At 42.6% G+C, this 21,400-nt stretch overlaps 2 protein-coding genes across 2 annotated transcripts in view; one reads left to right on the forward strand and one right to left on the reverse strand.

The window, feature by feature from the left end:
- The first annotated feature begins 3,346 nt into the window (after positions 1-3,346).
- On the forward strand, positions 3,347-10,823 carry Spx (spexin hormone). Its single transcript, XM_059257177.1, has 6 exons — positions 3,347-3,352; positions 3,694-3,774; positions 3,889-3,946; positions 4,698-4,760; positions 6,647-6,730; positions 9,577-10,823. The coding sequence occupies exons 1-6, from the start codon at positions 3,347-3,349 to the stop codon at positions 9,633-9,635; spliced, it is 351 nt and encodes a 116-aa protein (XP_059113160.1). The 3' UTR covers positions 9,636-10,823.
- A 4,134-nt stretch (positions 10,824-14,957) lies between these two features.
- Positions 14,958-21,400, reverse strand: part of Gys2 (glycogen synthase 2) — a 35,365-nt gene continuing 28,922 nt past the window's right edge. The window contains exons 13-16 of the mRNA XM_059256993.1: positions 20,341-20,436; positions 19,362-19,525; positions 18,232-18,312; positions 14,958-15,182 (exon numbers count right to left, since the gene is read on the reverse strand). Coding sequence (XP_059112976.1) covers positions 14,958-15,182; positions 18,232-18,312; positions 19,362-19,525; positions 20,341-20,436 — 566 coding nt within the window. The remainder of the gene's footprint in view (positions 15,183-18,231; positions 18,313-19,361; positions 19,526-20,340; positions 20,437-21,400) is intronic.

The raw sequence follows: 21,400 nt of genomic DNA on the forward strand, positions 1-21,400 counted from the left end.
TGCACTAGAAAGACCTGAAGGCTCCCCACTGGAGCCTTCTGAAAGGCTCTGCCATCTTTAATTCCCACTCTGTGGAATAAACTTTCAACTCATGGGTCTTTGGGGGAACATTAGAGATCCAAACCAGGACATCAGTTCACTGTAGTGTCATGCAGGCTACATGGACTGACGGCAGCCATCTCACACTCTTCTTTCATGTGTGGCAGAGTGTGTGGGGTGGAGCTCAGGTCTTCATCCAGTGTCTTTCTGTGTGCAGAGCTGTTTGGGTTGAATTCTAGCACAATTGACACCCTGTCCCTCTTGCTGTACTCTCCTTTATAACACTTTTAAATATTTATTATTATTTTTATTTATGTGTATATGTGAGCCTGCATGTCTGTGTGTGCAACACATCTGTGCAGGTGCCCATGGAGGCCAGAAGAGGTATTAGATCCCCTGGAACTGGAGTTACAATATGTTGTACACTGCCCAATGTGTGTGCTGGGAACCAAATCTGGGTCCTCTGCAAGAGTACTATGTGCTCTTAACCCCTGAGCCATCTCTCCAGCCATTTGTAGCAAGCTTTCTTGTCAGACTATCTTTGGGTCACCAGCCCCGAAATAATGACATGGAGAATTATTATTAATTATGATAGTTTGGCCTTTAGCTTAGGCTTGTCCTCAACTAGCTCTTATAACTCAAATTAACCTGTTTCTATTAATCTACATTCTGCCACGTGGCTTGATTACCTCTGCTCTGTGCCATATATCTGACTTCTTCAGAATCTTTCTGGTGTAATCCTCACCTAGATTCCTCCTCCTCTTCCTCTCTCTTCCTAGAAATCCTGCCTATCTCTCCTGCCTAACTATTGGCCATTCAGCTTTTTATTAAACCAGTCACAGTGACACATCTTCACATAGTGTAAACAAATATTCTGGGGCCGGGCGGTGGTGGTGCACGCCTTTAATCCCAGCACTCAGGAGGCAGAGCCAGGCGGATCTCTGTGAGTTCGAGGCCAGCCTGGGCTACCAAGTGAGTTCCAGGAGAGGCGCAAAGCTACACAGAGAAACCCTGTCTCAAAAAAACAAAAAAAAAACAAAAAAAAACAAAAAACAAATACTCTGTAACACATTCATTGAGTTTTTTCTTTATCTTTACTCTCTGTTATCAATTGCTCTGATTATCTTTGATGGATTAAGTCTTACAAATAATTGTTATCAACAGACAATGACAAATCTAACCAATCTAAACAAAAAGACACAAAGGGAAGGCCATCCCATCACACCCACTGAGTTCTAGAATCCACTGCGAACACTGACACAATTGCTCTAGAAACTACATCTGTCTACACTGTACCAGCAGCTCCTTCTGCCCCAGCTGGAGGTTCCATCAAATATGCATGCATGCTAGAGAAGCCTGGGGGTGCCGAATCTACAAAGGTAGAGAGGCATTTGCTATCTACACAGAAGAAGAAAAACTCCACCACCCAATAACATCGTAATCCCACAAACCACAGCTTAGAATACTCTGAGTCATCATTTCTTCTCTCCAAAATGTGACTTTTTGGCAAGCTGTCAATACTTGTTTTAATTTCCTTGTATTTTATTTGCTATTTTACCTACTGCAACTTTGTCTCTACCCCCGGACAGCATCACAGCATCATACTTCCAAATCCATTGGCTAGTGCCTCATCTTACTTGAGCTCTCAATTTTTAAACTCTCTCTCTCTCTCTCTCTCTCTCTCTCTCTCTCTCTCTCTCTCTCTCGTGTGTGTGTGTGTGTGTGTGTGTGTGTGTGTGTGTGTGTGTGTGTATACACAACACCATGTATGCAGTCAGAGGAGATTTTGCAGTTGTTTCTCCTCTTCCACCATGCAAGTCCTCGGGATAAAACTGAAGTTATTAATTAGACTTGGCAGTAAGCACCTTTACCTGCTGAACCACAAATCAGCCACTCACTATCACTGTACACTCTCTGACCTGTTTGACATAAGGCCCCCTGAAAGGGCTCTTCTTTCTTTCTTTCTTTCTTTTTCTGATTGCTCTCCTCCATCTCTTTTTCTGCATCTTTTTACCTGTTTAGTTTCTGTAGGCTTGTTTTCATGGCTCTGTCATTTCTTCTTGTTGGTAGCTTCTTTCATGCCCAGTCTTCCCTCCACTTTTAGATTCTTAGAATTCTTACAGTTCCTATGGTGGATCACTCCTTTGTTTAGAAAGGGCAAAGCTAAGTTAATGGCCTCTTCTCTGGGCTCCTAAATCTGGCATTTCCTGTCACCTATTTTGCATTCCTACTTGCATGTCAAATACGCATTTTTGTTTCTGTGTGCTCATAATCTGTTTTCTTAGGAAGCCTCTGTTGCTCCTGTAAACTGTTTCATTTACCCATGCTTGAGCCAAAAATCTAAGCAGCATTCTTGACTGACTGATTTTCTCATACTCTCATGTCTGATTTACCCACAAATCCTGTGTTTTCCACCTCCAAAATCATTTCTAGCTTCCCATCCTTTGCCACTCTAGCCTGCCACCACAGCCTTTTGCTTGTGACCACACTGAAAATATGTCTTAGCCAGTGCCAGGCACCTGTCCCTGCACCCCCACTGTGTTACTGTCTTTTGTGCCTTGAATAAGCCAAGCTCTTTGCTGTCTCTCTGTTTTCCTTCTCATTTGTGTGCAGTGAGTAACTGGAATATCAATTCCAAATGCCCTGGAATCTCATCTTTCTAATCCCCTTTGAGTTTCACTCTCTCTAGAGTAGCCCAGTACTTCCCCTGTAATGTCATCCTGGCTGCCTTTACTTATTAACCTCAGTGTTGTGCCCATAGCTTAGAGGTAGTCCCCTCTAACTAGAGGACCAAGGGGGATGCTTGAGTTAAAGGAGGGTTTGTCTGGTAGGAGGTGAACACTCATCACATATTTATTTAATCATTGAGTAGACAGATACTTGAGTGATGTCAGGTTCCTCTGAGGTCCCCTAACCTTTTCATGCTCACCAGGGTGATTCATCTTCAGCCACAGCTCCTTGCGTTTTCCGTTTGTTTTCATAAATAATGATGATGATAGACTGCATTGGGCGGCTAACAGGAAAGACAAAGGTGACGAGGCTGGTACACTCAGAATGTCTCCTGGCTGGTCTGGCCAATTCCTAAACAAACGATATCCGCTCATCGATCATTGTTCTATTTCTGCCAACTAGATCTCCCCAGAGGAGTCATCAGACCAGCTCCGTTCTGAAGATTGACAAGCTGCCTCGTGGTCTCTGCTCCTCTTGCAGACTCACACTAAGTGTTTTAAAGCCCCAGGTTGCAACGGGATTAGGAGACTCGCAGGTAGAGTGACAGTGATCGTGGGGCTCTGGAAAGGGCCAGAACATGAAGGTAAGGAGCAGCAGACCTGCGCGGCTAACACCTGTTCTGCGAAGCATTCATCTTTCTACCTAGGTTATAGTTAACGAGCGTTTTAGTGACAGGACATTTAAGAATGTGCCTTTAAAGGGTGAAATCATTTGTCTTTGCTGAGTAAAATAACTTATTCCCCAAGTCTTTATTTGGGTGAAGTTATGAAAATCGTATATTTCTAGTTTTTAAAATTACTCTTTGTGGATTATCTAGACGGTAGGATCATATACTGAAGTGAAGAGCTTATTGTCCCGTCTGAGTAGAAGGCAGAAAAATCTGGCGAAATTCAGATGGACCTGTTTGGTTGATGTTTCTTGTAGGGCCCCAGCAGCCTGGCGGTGACAGCCTTGGCCCTTCTCCTGGCGCTGTCCGTCCTGGGAAACTCCAGCGGCGCTCCGCAGGTAATCGCATGCCCAGAACCCAGCCCTGGTGGGAACTGTGCGGCCTCCTGGCTTTTTCTTCCTTTCCGCCAGCTGCCCTGCACTAACTGCTCTTCTCTCCCCTCTGGGCTGCAGAGACTCTTTGAGAGGAGGAACTGGACTCCCCAAGCTATGCTCTACCTGAAGGGCGCACGTGAGTCCCAAACTCTTTATTCTCTTCACCGAGGGGATGGGAGACACCCGGGGAATCCTGGAAGCCACAGAGCAGGAGCCTGGGGAGTCTGTGCAGCAGTTGGCTCCAGGAAATAGGTAGGGTCGCAGACAATCTGGAAATGGTAGGCGAGGGCAGGCGGAACAGAGAAAGGTGCTCTGATGACCAGAAACCCTCCACCAGAGAGGAACCCGGTGTCGGGGCTCACGGCTGTACCGCCAGCACTGGAAGCTGAGGCAGGGGAACTGCGAGTGTGAGGCTAGCTTGGGCTACACAGTAAGTTTCAGGTCAAAGTAAGATCCTGTTAGGGAAGGTAGAAGGAGGGAGGAGGGAGGAGAGAGGGAAGAAAGAGAAAAGAAGCGTTCAAGAAAGGGGGAGGAAGGCAAAAGGGAGGAAAGGAGAAAGGGGAATAAGGAAGGAGGAGGAAGGGGGCGGGCATCGGTTGGTTAAATGAGAGAACTACGGGGTTTTGCTGTTGGTTTTTTGTTTGTTTGCACAAACAGGGTGTCTGGGGCTGGAGGAGCAACTAATGAGCTTCACCAAAAAAGTTAGGAATTGTGAAGGGAGGAAGGGAAGGGAGAGGGATGCTCGAACCCGGCTGGGGCTGCTCTCCGAAACAGGGTCACCTCCCAGGCGCAACCTTCGGTCTCCCCTGGCCTGGGGCGGGAGGTGGGGGAGTCGAGGGGTGGGGTTTGGCCTGGCTGTCCGAGCTCAGCGGGTGTCTCCCCAGCAGAGGGCCGCCGCTTCATCTCCGACCAGAGCCGCAGGAAGGAGCTCGCAGACCGGCCGCCTCCAGGTGGGTCTGCGCTGCGCCCTTGGGAGGGCTCCACCTGCGCTGTCACCCCCTACCCACACCCCTACCCCGACCCCTACCCCCAGCAGGCAGCTGGTGAGCCGGGCCCCCCATCAGGCAGGGTCTGAGGTGCAGACAGAGGGCGGAGAGATGGAGATTGTGCCGGTTCAAGAAGTCCACCGGGTGTTTATGGATAGAGCCTCGCTCTTTTTCCTCCTAAACACTAATTATTATTAAAGAATTACGTAGAAGTGTCAAATGTATCTCCTCCTTAAATTACTAGAAACAGCTACCAAAAAGTTTTAAACCAAACACAGTAAGGAAAAGTCATTAAAAATAGAGCCAGGCATGAATGACTGAGGGAGGGTCAGTTTTCTCCAGGGACAAGCGCCGTTAAGCTAGCCACCCCAAGTGGTCAGCCCTAAATAATTGTACACATGCGTTACACTAGATAACTCAGCAGTGTGTGTGTGTGTGTGTGTGTGTGTGTGTGTGTGTGTGCGCGCGCGCGCGCGCGCACGCGCGCGCGCTCGTGGGCAATAATAAAGAAAAAGGCATGAATTTGAAAGAGGGTATAGAAAGAGTTGGGGGGACAGAGAGAGAGTGAAGTACTCATGATGTATGAAATTCTCAAAAAGAAAGAAAGAAAGAGAGAGAGAGAGAAAGAAAGAAAGAAAGAAAGAAAGAAAGAAAGAAAAAAAAAAAAGAAAAATAGGGCCAGGAACCTTTTTTTCTTGATGAACTTCATGTCACTGCAGTTTAAAAAGAAGAGATATTGATTTTAGTAAAACTTTGTTTAGAAATGCTAAGAATAAAAGCTATATCTGTTATGAGAAATCTTCAAATCTTGAACATACCCACAACAGATGCTTCACAAGTTTTCGATTCTGTTCCTCAAGTTTGCAGTGTGATTAATTGTATTTTGTAAGAGTAAAATATGCTTCTTCTCTTTCTGTTACTTCCAATTAAACTCAACATCTTCATCAACTGTGTCATCTGTCAATTTAAATTTGAAATAGAGTGTAGCAGCATACACCTGTAGTGCAATAAACATGTGACTTAAGGAATTTGAAAGAGCTCCGAATATTTAGTAAATGTATCTTCAGGCAGTTCATGACATTATGTGTGGTCAAGAATGTAGATGTTTATCTCAAACTGATTTGGGAGGAGGAAAGTAGGAAAGTCAGGCTCTAATGGACTCATGCCTGAATCTTTTGGCCCAGACAACTGTTTTTAAGCTATGAGAGGGAAAATTTACCCCTTCTCGCCCCAAAGAGGGAAAGCTGTAGATGCTGTCCTACTCCATCTTCCTATTTTTCAGTGTACTCCCTAGCATAAGCTGTGCATTCTTCTTCCATCCCCGAATATAAATACAGCACAAACAATTGGAAGTCATTTCCAAGAGAAATATAATGTCTCAATTTATGAAGGTCACCATGAGGCCAATGAGATTGATCAGCAGGTAAAGGCATCTGCCACCAAACCTTACTGCCTAAATCCGATCCCTCCAACCCATATATGGAAGGAGAGAGACGACTCCCCAGGATTGTCCTCTAACCTCCACATGAGTGTGGGTGTATGCGCGCACACACACACACACACACACACACACACACACACACACAGAGGAATGAACTAAATAAAATGCAATACAAATGTTAAATTCATTTTTGAAAATCAGTATGTACTGTACTCTGCTCACAGATGAAGAGTTGGTTTCGCAGAGGCCTTTCTGGTCTCACACAGCAGGGTAAGTTTCATTTATATGAATGTTTAGTTGACACAAATATTTGAGTGCTAATCTATTTACAATGTTCAATTGACATGAATATTTAAGTGATGGCTTGATTATATGAATATCAAGACTGTGTACACTTCTGTTTCTCCAGAAAGACGAAACCCAAATCTTCAACTACTGACTCTACCCGAGGCTGCAGCCCTGTTGCTGGCTTCCTTGCAGAAACCACGAGAAGGTACAAGGCAGTGATTTCTTTCTGTTCTGGACTGAGGAGCTTTGCTAACTGCTGAGCCCTTCCCTCCCCAGACCCACAGAAATGCTTATTCAATAAAGCCAGTGTCCTTCCCAGGAAAAGTAGTCCCAAGAATACAAAATATATTACCTTGATGAGAAGGGGAAATAATATATGAATTTCATGACCCATCTCCTATTATTAGTAACATTTATTTATTTTTAAATACAGTGTCTTATGTAGCCCAGGCTGGCCTCAAATTTCCTATGTAGCAAAGGCTGGCCTTGAACTCGCTATCCTCCTGCCTTCACCCAATAGTTAAAACCGAAGGTGCTCCAATCAGCTTCATTGTTTTATAATTGAAGACACTAAAGCCAAACCAAAAAAAAAAAAATGTGAAATAATCAAAATCCAATTGCTCACTATTCAAAATTAAACCAAAGGAAAGTATGGATTGCCAATCCTTTTCACTTTTGCCCACAGCAGTAGATATGGTTCACTCTAACAGACAGGGTCAGCTGTGACTGCAGGCCTATGTCATTTTCACCTTCCTATCTAGCTTCTTCTAACCAGGCACTCTGTCCGTGTGTCATAGAAGTCCCAGCAGAACTGAGGTATCTTGGCAATGGGTCAGCTAGGTCTTTGGACGTTCACAGACCTGGGTGTACATCCGAGTTCTGTCAACTTTAACTAGCTGTATGACCCTGACATAGGGGTGGCCACACAACTCTGGGGACCCACTGTAATGAGGTATATAGTGAGTGTGTGTATATGTAGTATATGCGTGTGTGTGTGTGTGTGTGTGTGTGTGTGTGTGTGTACAGATGTGTGTACATGTATGTGGAGACAAGATGTTGTCATTGGATGTCTTCGTCAGTCACTCTCCACTTTAGTCTTTAAAACAGGTCTCTCACGGAACCTGGAACTCATTAATTCATCCATCTGGCTGGTCGGTGGGCTTCCAAAGAGCTGCCTGTCTTGGCACCACATCACTGGGGTTACTGCCATGTGTCATCATGTCTGGCTTTTTATGTGAGTGCTCAGAATCTCAACTCAGGTCCTCATGAGCCCTTTATTGACTGATCCCATTTCTCCAGTCCCAATCCTATTATTAAGAGAAGTCATTATCAGCTGGACATGGGAAAAGTGAGAAGAAGCTGGATAGGAGACAGAGGATGTCAGGATAACTGGTTTTAACTTCAAGGTGTGAAACAATAACCAAGTCTTGAGGTCCTTAGGAAAAGAACTGTGGTGATGACTGACTGACAGCAGATATGAGTGTTGGGAAGATGGACAGAGCCAGACACTAGGCTACAACAGAGAAAGGAGAGTTCATTTTAAGCGGGAGAAGGGATACCATTCTAGGTCCCCATTTCATGTGTTTGGGAGAAGCAAGTAAATGTGTTAATTATTGAAATGAGCTTTTTTTCACATATTTACTTAGGTGTGGGGTACATTCATACCACACTGTGTGTGTGGAGGTCAGAGGATGACTTTGGAGTCACCATGTTGGTCCAGGAACTGAAATCAGGTTGTCAGGCTTGGCAGCAAGTGCCTTTATGTGCTACGCCCCCTCACCAGCCCTAATGATTGACATGTTCTAAGTAGCTTGTCTCTGGAGATGAACTAAAGAAGCAAAGTTTTATTAATCTAAATAAATGGAGGAGTTTTGGATTCCCATGTGATGTGTCAATCACTAATCTGTAGTGTTCTTATTGCAGAGTCTCTGTGTATCACCTGGAAGGCTCTTACATCTTAAGTTCCAATGGCGTTTGTACTGGGACGTTTTCCTGTCCCACCCCTACCCCTTAGGCATGTGTGCGTCTACGTATCCACATGTCCACACTTTACTTCCCTCTAGAAGAAGCACATTATTGATTATCTATCTTTCAAAGGGTGTGAGTAATTGAGGTAGGCCAGGATTCAAATTATATTGTGACTAACTAAGAGAATGTTGTTTTATCTAGAAGGCAATCTTGGAGAAAGTAAAATCTAGGGCATGAATGCTGCCTCAGCCACTCCTCTCTACCCCACATCATGTTTCATCCTTTCTACTTTATGCTTAGGGTACCATGATTCTGCTACTGTCTACCATCTACCTCTAATCTTATGAGACACTCTAGGCCTGACATTTTTGCATTCCCATCCAACTAACAGGTGCCTTTGCCTTTGGTCTCATTGCTTACCCAGAAGCAATCACCTGATGAAAGAATATTTTCAAGTGTGTCCCCATGTCATCTCTCTCATGCAAGAGATATATCACCAGGAAACACAGGCCAAAACATTTTGATGCAAGTGAATGGCTGCGAAGGCAGGTGTTTAAACTGGAGGCATGTTAATCAGCGCAAGACATACAGACCCTTTACATGTCTGCCAGGCTTGCCATATTATACTTTCATTTATTGTAGAGATTTGGATGTTGGGGGCTGGGATGTAGCTCAGTTCATAGAGTGCTCAGTTGGTAGAGTCAACATGCACAAGGCCCTGGGGTTCAACCCCCAGTACTGCATAAGAAGCATGGTGATATATGTTTGTGACCCCAGCACTTGGGAAGTGAAGGCAGGAAGATCAGAAGTTCAAGTATATCCTCAGATACATAGATAGTGGATATAAAATGTGAATTGTCAGCTGTGTTCTAGTGAGGGTGGAAATTTTAAAGCCAAACAAATCAAAACCCAATATCTAAAAGAATTGTTAGTAACATGGACCATGAATTGATTTAACTTTAGGAGTTATGAATTGATTTAACTTTAGGAGTCAAATATCCATTTCTTGAGGTTCTGTTTCTCTCTCTAAAGCCAAGAATATTAGCATTCACTTTAAGTTTTTTTTTTTCTTCTTTCTTACAGATGAAGGAGGGAATTTTGATCAAAGCAAATTCCTGGAAGACAGACTGCTGAACTGGTGAAAACGTACCAGGGCACATTCATGGTGAAAACTGTGGCCACATGATTAGGACCCATGCACACTTCCTTCCACGCCTATAACCTTAGATACCTGCACCCCTAGGTTTAGTCTTCCAAAAGCAAGGCACGTGGAATTCTTGGCTGGAACACCATCAACTTCTTCTACTGCTTTGGGTTTACATCACCCGTGTCTTCTGTAGGCTTAGATTTTATATGGCCATTAGAAATGCCAAGGCTGGGAACTCAGAAATGTTGTTTCTTTTCCCTGTAGTCAGGCCCTGTCCAGATTCCGGCATTTTGTTCCTCATCCCATCACCTTTTGCACTTGGCTGTCACTCAGTAACAATTCTCCCCCATCCTCCCGTCTCATCCCCAGTAAGAGAGAAGGTTTGGTAGGACAGGAAGGGCAGTGTATCTTTTGTCACTCACCTAAGAGAGGTCAATTAAGGAGGGAGATGGGGAGAGGATGCCTGGTACAAAGCTCCCATGAAAACATGTATCATCTATTGCTGCTGAGACAGGGGACCCTCCGTGATGTTGAAACCCTTGGAAGGTCTGTGAAGACCCAAGGCTGGGAGCCTCTTGGTGTTCCTAGGGGATCTAACTAAATCCCATTTAGACACTTGGACCTTAAAGTCACTGGCATTTAAACAGATGGTGATAGAGTTTGCCGGAGCCACACAAAGGTACAAACCAGTTTGAGGTGCCCTGTTTTCTGTGGCTGAAAGAGACTTCATCATGACTTTATGTTAAGGTATACCCCCATGACATAAGTGTATTCAATATGCATGGATTTATCCATTTCCAAATTCAAATACACGTTCAGGCACACACATGCGTGCATGCGCACATGTACACACACACACACACACACACACACACACACACACACACACACATGGTGGGAGGATTTGGGGGTGAGATCCCTACAGCAAGCAAATTTACTTGGAATTACAGCATGATCACCATAATATTTTTTACCTAATCAATTCAGAGTCATTAACTATAAGTGCCCAAGTGACAAATATTGATTCTTATCCTCCCCAACTTACAGCCAATACTTAGTAGCTACAGAATATCTTTATGTGAATACCTCTGTAATCTGAAATTTTCACTAAACTGTGTTAAGTAATCAAAACCATGTGTATATGTTTTGTCTGCTCAGTTCATAATTCAATAATAAAATTATATTCAAGCTAATGTACCATTGGCTTCTGCCAAAAACATCTAAGTACTAGAAACTGTGTAGTGTTATCATAGACACATGTTACTAGTCATGGCTTGACTTAAAAGCAGATTTACCAGAGAGTCCCATACCTGGCTTACAGAGTTACTGAAGGGATACACCTGGGATGGATTGTTTATTTAAATAGTTTCTTTGTTCCAAGGGTGCTTTTAACATCTAGCTCATGAAGTGGGTCTTCTCACAGCTGCCCAGTACAATCTTGAGTGTTTTGTGCTGTAACATAGTTTTTAAAAGCTGTCTAAATGTCTAAATTTTAAAATGTCTAAATGTGATGAAGTCCTCCATCACATTCCTCAAATGCTTTGTGTATAGAGGTGCTGGTTAATCACATGGCTCCCTCTCTTCGGTTGATAAAACATTCCAACCCTCTTAGGTTGTGGCTTTGCTGGGTTTTCATCACTATAGAAGATTATCTGAGGCTTGGTAATTTGTAAAGAAAAAAGATCTATTTTGGTTCCGGGTTTGGAAGGCTGGAAGGTCTGGCATCCCTCTGATGGTTTGAAGAACCTAGTGCTGTTCACAGCCTGGGAGAAAAGTGGAAGGCAAGAGAGCACATGACAAAGAGGCAGAACAGGAGGAGAGGGCACATTTCAGAAGAACACATTCCAGTGTAATGGCCCAGTTCCTAAGCCTGCAAAGAACTGCATTAATCACTTTTCATGACCTAATCACTTTTTAAAATTTTGTTTACACTGGGAATTTGATGCAGGTTTTGTGCATGCTCAGTGTATGTTACTGAGCTTCACACCTAAGGGTTTTAACCTCATTTTAAAAGCCTCACCCTCCAACACTGCTGCAATAGCAAGCAAATTCCAACATGGACAGATGGAAAGACTACTTCTCAGCCAGAACAGGGTGTGTTCTCAATTCTCTTTGTTTCTACTGTTGCACAAACTGAAATGAATAAGATCACAGATCAAAATTGTTTATGCTATGAGACTCATGTTTTAAATTGCTAATTGCTGACATCAACACATGTACATGTACTGGACCATCTCCTCTGCAGGATTTCCAGCCACTTTCTGCACAATGCAGAATGTTCTTCTCATTTCATCCCACCTTACCTTCAGCCTTGACTCTTGGTTGTTCTCTGCATTTCTGGTAGATCTCTCCCCAAACCCCAACACCATCATAATCCTAAAAAAGTAAAGACAAGGGCAAAGGGGCTCTGCCTTGTTCAGATCAGTGTCCAGTCCACACCCCCTCTGCACTTGGTGAAAAGCATAGAAATGGTGTATATTAGCAGCTTTGAGTTTCATCGTTTATCTTGGCCTCAGGTAAAGGAAAGTTGGCAATGCTTCTCCATTCAGTTCAGTCTTTCCAGTGCCTGATTCTTCTAGGAAGAGCTCATTTCTCATTCCATTTCATTCTTAAAATCACTGTGTGAAGATACAGCCTTGTCACTATGTTACTTCATAGACAGTTGAGCTTCCCCTATGAGGCCTCTTTGGACTCCCTCAAGAAGAGTCCTCATGTTGCCTTGAAAAACCATCAGCACAGCCTTTGTAAGACCTATAATTCATAGTTGCATGTGGAAAACCAGTTCTGTTCACCTTGGCTTTGCCATGGAAGGAGGGTGGTGGTTTCATTTAGCTGGGACTGCTAAAATGAAATGTCCCACACTGGCAGTTTAACAAAAACAGATTTACCTCTTAGAGTTCTGGAGGTGTCAGGTCAACATGTTGGCAGAATGGATGTCTGGTGAGAGCTGCTTTCCTATAGGTGGTGTAGCTAGAGTTTTCCTGCCTGGCCCACAGTCAGGACAAATCTCTCTCACCTGCCAGTCCCACAGCCGCTCAGACCCAACCAAGTAAACACAGAGACTTATATTGCTTACAAACTGCATGGCCGTGGCGGGCTTCTTGCTAACTGTTCTTACAGCTTAAATTAATCCATTTCTATAAATCTACACCTTGCCACATGGCTCATGGCTTACTGGCATCTTCACATGCTGTTTGTCATTGTGGCGGCTGGCAGTGTCTCTGACTCAGCCTTCCACTTCCCAGCTTTATTCTCCTCCTTGTCCCGCCTATACTGCCTGCCTGGCCACTGGCCAATCAGTGATTTATTTATTGACCAATCAGCAACGCATTTGACATACAGACCATCCCACAGCAAGGTGGCTCCTTGTGGCTACATCTCCATGTGAAAGGCAAGGCAACTCCCAGGGGCCTCTTGTCCTCCTCCTCTTCCTCTCCCTCCTTCCCATTTCTTCCTTCCTTCCTCTCTCTCCCTCCCTCCCTAGCTCCCTTTCTTCTTCTTTGTCTTCTTTCTCTCCTTATTTTGGTACTGAGTATTGAGCCCAGAGCCCCATGCAACTGAACAAGCAGTCTACCTTTAAGCTACATCCCCAGCTAGGGGGTCACTTTTCTAAGTCACAAACTTAATTCTCAAAGACTATGCTCATGACCTAGACACCTTACAAAGGCCATGATATCATATTGAGGAATTTTTAGCAGGATTGAGTTTTATATAATTCATGTTCCTTCTTCCTGGTGTATATAAAAAGGTGAACTCACAACCACCTTCTTTGTTGGTTTGATTCATTGCTTGCATTCCTGCTTCTGCCTTCTCTGTGGGGAAAGCGGTGCTGATGACAGCCTCCCCTTGTCTTCAGCCACGTGATGTGGTGCCTTTTTCACTGTTACTCTCGACAACCCAGCTCTGAGATCAACTCTTCTACAGAGCATTTTCAGAGCAAGGCCAACTGACATGTCAATCAAAATGATCACTATGCAGTGTGTGGGACACAGTGAATGGCTACTCAGTTAAGAGAAAGAAACCAGGAGTAAATCTGGGTTTGGGTGTTAGCATTTAGTCAATTTAGTTCATTACATTTGAAACATAACCTTGCTTATGTGCAGTCATTCAACTATCCCCTTAAATACATCACAGAATATGTTAGAGAAATTGTTCCTACATTGAAGTACATTTCTACTTCTACTTTTTAAAAATTAATTCTTTTTAAAGGATTCCTTTCAGCTGGGTGGTAGTGGTACATGCCTTTAATACCAGCACTCAGGGAGGCAGAGGCAAGAGTAACTTCCGTGAGCTCAAGGCCAGCCTGGTCTACAGAGGAAGTTCCTGAACATCCAGGACCACACAGAGAAACTTGTCTCAAAGAAGGAAAAAGAGAGAGAGAGATTCCTTTCAATATGTTAGCTACTGTTCATGACAAGTCATCACACGTGTTATTTTGATGTCTGAAACATTTTAAGAAAGATATATCAAAGAAAATAAAATCTGTAGTGACACATTTACTCATTTGGATTTGGCAATTTATTATCTATAAAAGATTGAAATTTCCGTTTAAACAACAAAAGCACTGTTACAATAAGGTGACACATATTGATGGTAACATCTTACTATCAATGATTTGGACACAAATTCTAGATAGCAGATGTCATGTAGTAAATATCCTTTGGTATACATCAGAATATGGATTTGGGGTAGTTTGTTTTCTTGTGGATTTTGACAATCATCTGCAGAGCAAAATAGAAATTCATGGCTTTAATGCAAATGGCAAATGAATAACAAAGTCTTGTTTATCTAAAATATGTGAGTCATGCAATCATAGTTAAGATTCAATCTTTCCTGGTAGAGATTTGCTTGGGGTATAGAAGCTTCATAAATATTAATCAAAGGATTATGATGATTATTTGTGATGATTATAAAATAAGTAGCTAAAAATTTCTGGTCACTTATGTTAACCATTTTTTTTTTTTAATGTAAGGTCTTACTCTTTAACCCAGTCTGGCCTTGACATCATGGCAAGCCTCCTGCCCAAGCCTTCTGAGAGCTAAGATTATAGGTGTGAGTCACCATTTCCAACAAATTAACCATCTTCAAAATGCCTCCAGTCCTGCCACTTTAAAAGCCTTCTTATCTTTAAATTTACAGGGAAAACAAGACTTAAAGATAAAAATGTATGTTTTATTCAGAATTACAAAACCGTCATTCACTAAATCACCTCCTTTCTTTATGGGCAGAGACTATATTCCATTGTGATTTTCAGAAGAGAAAGGAATCAAGCATTTTCACTCTCTCCGAGAATCATTCTTACTTTGCTTGCTCCGATTCAGCTCTTATATTCCCCATGAAGCTTTTTCTTCCCCTTTGGAACGTGGTTCAGAGAAAACGGTGACTTGATATTTAACCGATCCCTCTCAGCTTCCTCTTCCTCATCATATCTTTCATCCTCATCTCCTTCATCTTCCACATCACTGCTCTGAGGACTGGAGGTCTGAGATCCTGATGGAGAAGGTGGTACTGAGGAGGGCCTGGGATACCTAAACCCATCCGTCTGCCAAGGACAAATAAGACACAAATGTTAAAAAAGACTTCTAGGTTTTCTCTTTTTTGTTATTTTGTTTTGTTTTTGAAACAGTCTGGCCTCAAACTCACAGAGATCCACTTGCCTCTGCCTCCAGAGTGCTGGGATTAAAGGCGCACACTACCACACCTGGGTGGTTTTCTCTTTTTAAATATAATAGTCTTTTTAAGATTCAATTACATTGGTGTGTATGTATGCACACAAGTGCATGCCATACTCATGATTTATCTTTTCCAAACTGGCTTAGGTTTAACATCATCCAAATACATGTGCAGGCACACACACACACACACACACACACACACACACACACACACACAGCTCACAGATAACCAGATGAGAACATCAGATTCCCTGGTGCTGAATTAATAGGCCATTACTCTATGAGGAATGCTGGGAACTGAACTCAGATCCTCTGAAAAAGCAGCAAGCACTCTTAACTGCTGAGCCACCTCTCTAGCCCTGACTTCTTGGTTTTCAATGACACAGACGGTACAGATGCTAATTTAATTGTTTTTAGGTAGTCTGTTGTGATCCTTCAGGAGCTCAAACATTTTGACTCTGGTACTATCAACATTGAAATAGACTCATTAAACATGTAGTTATCTTTGATTAAGCACTAAAATATACCAAGTGCTATATATACTGTCTATAATAATTGTATATAATTATACACTGTATAATTTAATATTCTAACAATATCCTCATAAATTTTCTCTTCCTGCTTCCTCTCTGAGAAAGAGACAAAGAAAAAGCAAACGACTTGCTGGAAGCCATGGCATGTGAGTGGTATAGAAAATTTAGTGCCATGTCTGTGACACCCCCAGGGTCTTTCTTTAGTCTCAATGGCCACACACATTACTCTGTCATCTTTTAGATGTTCTCAGAAAGTTCCAGGATGTGGGCAGCTAAATAGACCACTAACAGACACCACTAGAGAGAATCCCAATGGCTGGGTGACTTCATTGATTTCTGAGATTATACCAATCGCATCATTTTAGTTTGTGACATTGCCCAGCTACCTCAGAGTCACTGAGAAAGTTCACTTGACAAATGCATGCTGAGCACCAGCTGTGCATCATGAGTCACAATGCCACCTAAGGCATAGCTTGGAATGCATCACATCATCCCTGCTTTGCAGGAGTGCATGTGCTTGAAAGGCATTGATCAATTTCATTTCAATCATTTTTGTACATTATTATTATGTTATACATGCATAGTCCTTTCAAGCTCCTGGTACTTTGCATGAAATCAAAAAAGTACCTGGAGCATGAATAACCTACCATGGACCTCCCTCATCGACCATCAACTGCTGACAGTTTCCTCAGTTAAGGATGGGCCACATTACTCTCCATGTGAAATACTGATTAGTGCCTTAAACCCACGTGTATACTAATTGGACTCAGTGAGTCAGAAGGAAGAGAAGGAAGAGGAGGAGAGAAAAACATGAAGTTGGAAGAGGAATCAGGGGTGGGGTGATCTAAATACATCTATGAAGGTATCAAGGAATTTTTTAAAAGAGCTGAACCTGCATTTAGGATCTCAGACAGAGTAAGAGCTAAACACTCATTAATTGAATAAAATATAAATTGGTGAATGGAGCTGAGTTAGCAAGTGAAATGTGCACCTTTAGATAAATGAGGCACCCAGCTCTCCCAATGATATTATGATAAACACAGAGGTTGGAATGTGCAGAGGGGAAGTTTAGGGGACTCCTCCTGCCTCACATAGGGGCTAACTCTTCCTTCTACATCTCTTCCATCTGAGCTAGGTGGGTTAGTCATTGTAGTATTAAGTAAAATTGTTTTAGTAAAAATTATTCCTGCCTGAGACCTTTGATCAGAGTGCAGGATTTGAGAGGTTTGTGAATCTTTTTGATGGGGATGGATAGTTTTGGGGGGAGTGATAAAATTGATGACTCTCAACATTGAGCATATTGTGAAAAATTTGTGTACATTTGCTCAAAAGATAATTCTTCAAGACACAGAGCCCCTGAACGAAGTGCATCTTTTCTGTTTGTTTTGTTTTGTTTGTTTATTTAAGGCAGGCTTGTTCCATGTTGCTCATGTTGGTCTTAAGCTCACAAATCCAAATGACCCTCGTGACTCAGCTTCCTGAGTAACTGGACTATACACACATGTCCCTAAGATGATTTTATATACAATGGTGACTCAGATGTGTCCAACCTGCCATCCATGGGCTACATTTGACCAAGGTTGGCTGTGAATGTGGCCCAATACAAAATTGTAACCTTTTTTCAAAAGTGTAAGATTTTCTTTGTGTTTGCTTAAAAATATGTTAACTTGACTGCACAGTTCTTGTGTGAACTTTGTACACAACAGAACAGTCTTGCAATATCAAAAGGTTGGACACACCTAAGTCTCATCTTCTCACTCGGAGGCTGTCCCTGGGTAGATGCAAAGCTAAAAAATGTAGTCCTTCGATTAGTATGTAGATTCCAGCAGGAATGAATCATGCTGAAGAGAAATGCCTGGATCTACACTGCTTTAAAGTGTGCCCTGTCCTCTCTCTTTAGAAGAGAACACCTGTGAACTATGGTATTTCACTGACAGAGATGTCTAATTGGACGTTAGAAGAAAACTCCTGTGGGCCATGCTGAATGGAACATAACCAATCATAGGGTCCAATTCCTCCTCTGAGCTTGATTTGCTCTATTTCACTCTTGCCAAGAGGCCATTCTATATTTAAACACTTCCTTGGGTAGCAAATCTACCTCCTGTTAAATCAACCCACTCTATTGTTGAGTAACTCTCAGAAGAATGAGAGCCTAACAACGCCTCCCAAGCATCAAGGCAGAGAGAATTGTAATGAGGAGATACCTCTCTGGTGGCGTGAATCAGCCATCGAGACTTGTGTACCTCTAATCTTCACTTTGATTCAACACCATAAAAGGAATACTACCAGTATATTTAGCTACTTACAGATTCAAAGGTCTTATTAGAATTGCCAAATAAGAAATTCCATTTTTGAAAAAGCAAACAATACATTAAATATTTACCGTTGGAGGTGAGGTGGGCTCCAGATGGAATTTATCTGGAAAAGCTCTGCTTAGAGTCAGGTGTCTGGCATGCTGGTAATACTGTCAAGACAAAGCCAATTCACATGTTCTAAACACATTAGGTATTTTGGTAACCAAGTAAGGATATAAGGTCCTATTTTCCTAAGCCTGAAAAACCTATCTCCATTTTAACTGATATGTAAAACTGTACTTACTGTGCAATATTTTACCATATCAGACATTGTGTTGACCAATAGCTAGCTGTATATTTGAAGTTGGAGAATCTATGTGTATATTTGTGAATAAAGAAATGACCATCTATAGTTCTGTTACTTGTCATTATATATGCCCAGAAATGCCACAAAACATTGAGGGAAACCAGCTGTGTTGGCCATGCTGAGCTCTAGATTGAATATAAACATAATTGCTTTCATTCTTTAATATCTAGACATATTGGACACTAATCTTGCCCAGACCTAGGTAAGGAACAGAACTTCTAAGGCCCTGGCCTTCTTGTTCTCTGTTCAAATGAGGTAGTGGTATTAACTACTTAGGTCATGCTGAGCACTAGCATTATTGGATGTAAATACTCAGCACATGGCTGCACCAATTCTTGACCAGGAGAATTCAATAATATGCAAAAATCACGTTACAGGAAAGCTAAGGTACTTCGTTTATTATTGAATCACTAAGTTTTAAGGTATGTGGACACCTATGGCACAAGTGAATGGAGGAATGCCTGTAGTTGTTGCCTTCATAGATAGTGTCCGTTCTACCCTGCATTGTTGAAGAATATGATTGCATTATCTGTGGAGTGAAAAACAAGGTCTTTGCTCTTACATTTTCTCAACCCCACAAAGCATTTCTGCATGCCTGTTATGCATCAAGCTAAGCACATGCCAGGTTCAGCTACATCCTAATGGGCTTGATATCATGGATATCTAAACCCATGAAGACTTGAGTTTATAACTTTGAGGACTCACATTCAATTAAAAAGTCCAGGGACACATCCCTGAGATTTCAGCACTCGTGGTACTGAATTGATTTTACAGACTGTTACTAAAGGCATGGTTTTCTTTGTGCAAGGTGATCTCAACATGCTCCTCCTAGCTCCTGAGGAGCTTGCTTACTCTGCCTAGGTATCTCCAGTCCAGAAGATCTGAGAGCCTCTCTGTGCGGTTCCTCTGGATGATTCTTTGACGGCGCGACTGTTTGCAAAACCCATAAAGAAATTGAGTCAGCTGATTGCAAGAATCATCTGGAGATCGGAAGCGCCTGTCAACGATGTAAATACCTGGAGAACACACACACAAAACAAAACACGACTTCCATCTTATTACCTAGGTTCCAGCAAAGACCACCACCAGCCCATCATCAGTATCTGCCTAAGCTACCACCCTCACTTTATCTTCCCCCTTCCAAGGTTGTATGTTTTCTATGAACTTCTAGTTATTAAAAAACATCATCAACCCTGTCAACAAAGCAGATCTTACCTTAAAAAAGGTATCTAGCCCAGCGGGCCAGCAATTCTCTAGAAATTGTTACTAACCAGAAACACCAGGTGGGACCTATATTAGCTCCCTCCTCCCCCACTCCGTGTTCCCGCTTACAACCTCACTGAGAACCACCAGAGGAGAGCCGCCTCCTGCAGACTAAATTGCTAAGGCATAGGCAGAGAACCCATCCTGGTCAAACTTTCTTGTTGCTAGGCAACATGAACAGACACAGTGAAATGCAAATTGTCCTACAGTCTTTAAAAAGTGATTTTTTTCTACCTTGACATGAATCTTTAAAAGAATAAATGTGTTCTCTATAGAGTGACCAATATGCATACTCCAAGGCCATAGCTACTGCATTATTGCTCCTAGGACTTAAGGAAAAAATTCTATCATCACCATCAAAAAATAAAGGCAAAGTTTGCCCAAGTTCCATCCTTTTGCAATTCTTCTTGGGAGCAGTATTATATTCAGTATTAAGAATATTCTTTCCTGTGCACCCCCTACTTAAATCTACTTTTAATTAGATGAGAAATATAAACTTCAGTTTCATTTCAGGACAGCTTTAGCATTAGGGCCTCAGGAGGATACAATGGGAAAAAAAAAATCTCACCATATGCAGTAGGGTCAGCCACATGCTCCTGCATGAAACAGCCAAAGCCAGAGAGGTTTGTTGTCACACTTGGGATGCCCATCACCGTGCACTCAGCTGCCAGGAATGGACAAAGAATGAGCTTCAGACCCACTCAATTCTCACATTCATGTGTAGGAGAAAAAGTCCTGTTTGCCTAGTAGTAGATTGTTACTTCCTGCCGGGCATGGTATAACCTTTTATATGTGGTCATAACATGGGCAATCTTTGCAGCCATCCATGAAGTGATGCTGACATCATCCCTCTCTGGCAGGTGAAGACATTAAAGCATGGGGAGTCGAGGTAACTTGGCCTCTTCATAGAATCAGGGGACATGAGAGAGCTGGGTGTGAAGTGAGACGTCCAGTCCTAGAGTTCTTGCTGGGACCTGCTGCTCTCTGCTGCCCAAGCCCAGCTGCCTGTTTTCTGGTTTAGTTTTGTTCCATTCTGTGCTTGTGACTCTGCTTGGCAACTTTATGGAGTATGGTGTGTGCTTGGACACAACCAAGTTCTCCTCTACTAGAATCTCCTCTGCACACATCCCTGCTACTCTCTTAAGGGTGCAGGGAATTCGTGGTCTCTTTCAGCCTTCCCTCACCTTTTGATAAAACTTGCTTCCCACAAAATATCTGAGCTATCTCTGAAAATATCTTTCAAAGATAGTTACATTTTTTTCTTTGTTCATTTGTTTGTGAGTGTGTGAACCCGTGTGTGCACTTTCATGTGGATGCTCAAGGCTGATGTCAAGGAAATTTCCCCAATTGCTCTTTGCTCTTCCACCTTATTCATTTAGTCAAGGTCTCTCAATGAAACCCAGAACTGGTAGAGCTGGCCAGCTTCTCTGGGACCTGTAGCTGGAGAGTTTCTCTCCAGCTCCTGCCAAGCCCAGGCATTCCTGCAGCCCACTTATAAAATAAACACACAGACTCTTATATTATTTAAACTGTTTGGCCTAATGGCTCAGGATTCTAGCTAGCTGTTCTTATTATCTTAAATTAACCCATTTCTATTAATCTATAAGTTGCCATGTGGCTTGTGGCTT

Source organism: Peromyscus eremicus, chromosome 3, assembly GCF_949786415.1.
Source record: "Peromyscus eremicus chromosome 3, PerEre_H2_v1, whole genome shotgun sequence".
Taxonomy (NCBI): Eukaryota; Metazoa; Chordata; class Mammalia; order Rodentia; family Cricetidae; genus Peromyscus; species Peromyscus eremicus.

Excerpts from the sequence above, each read along its gene's own strand:
- Spx (XM_059257177.1), top strand. Across the intron at positions 3,775-3,888 it reads ACTCCAGCGGCGCTCCGCAG|AGACTCTTTGAGAGGAGGAA; the intron begins GTAATCGCATGC and ends TCTGGGCTGCAG. Across the intron at positions 3,947-4,697 it reads GCTCTACCTGAAGGGCGCAC|AGGGCCGCCGCTTCATCTCC; the intron begins GTGAGTCCCAAA and ends TCTCCCCAGCAG.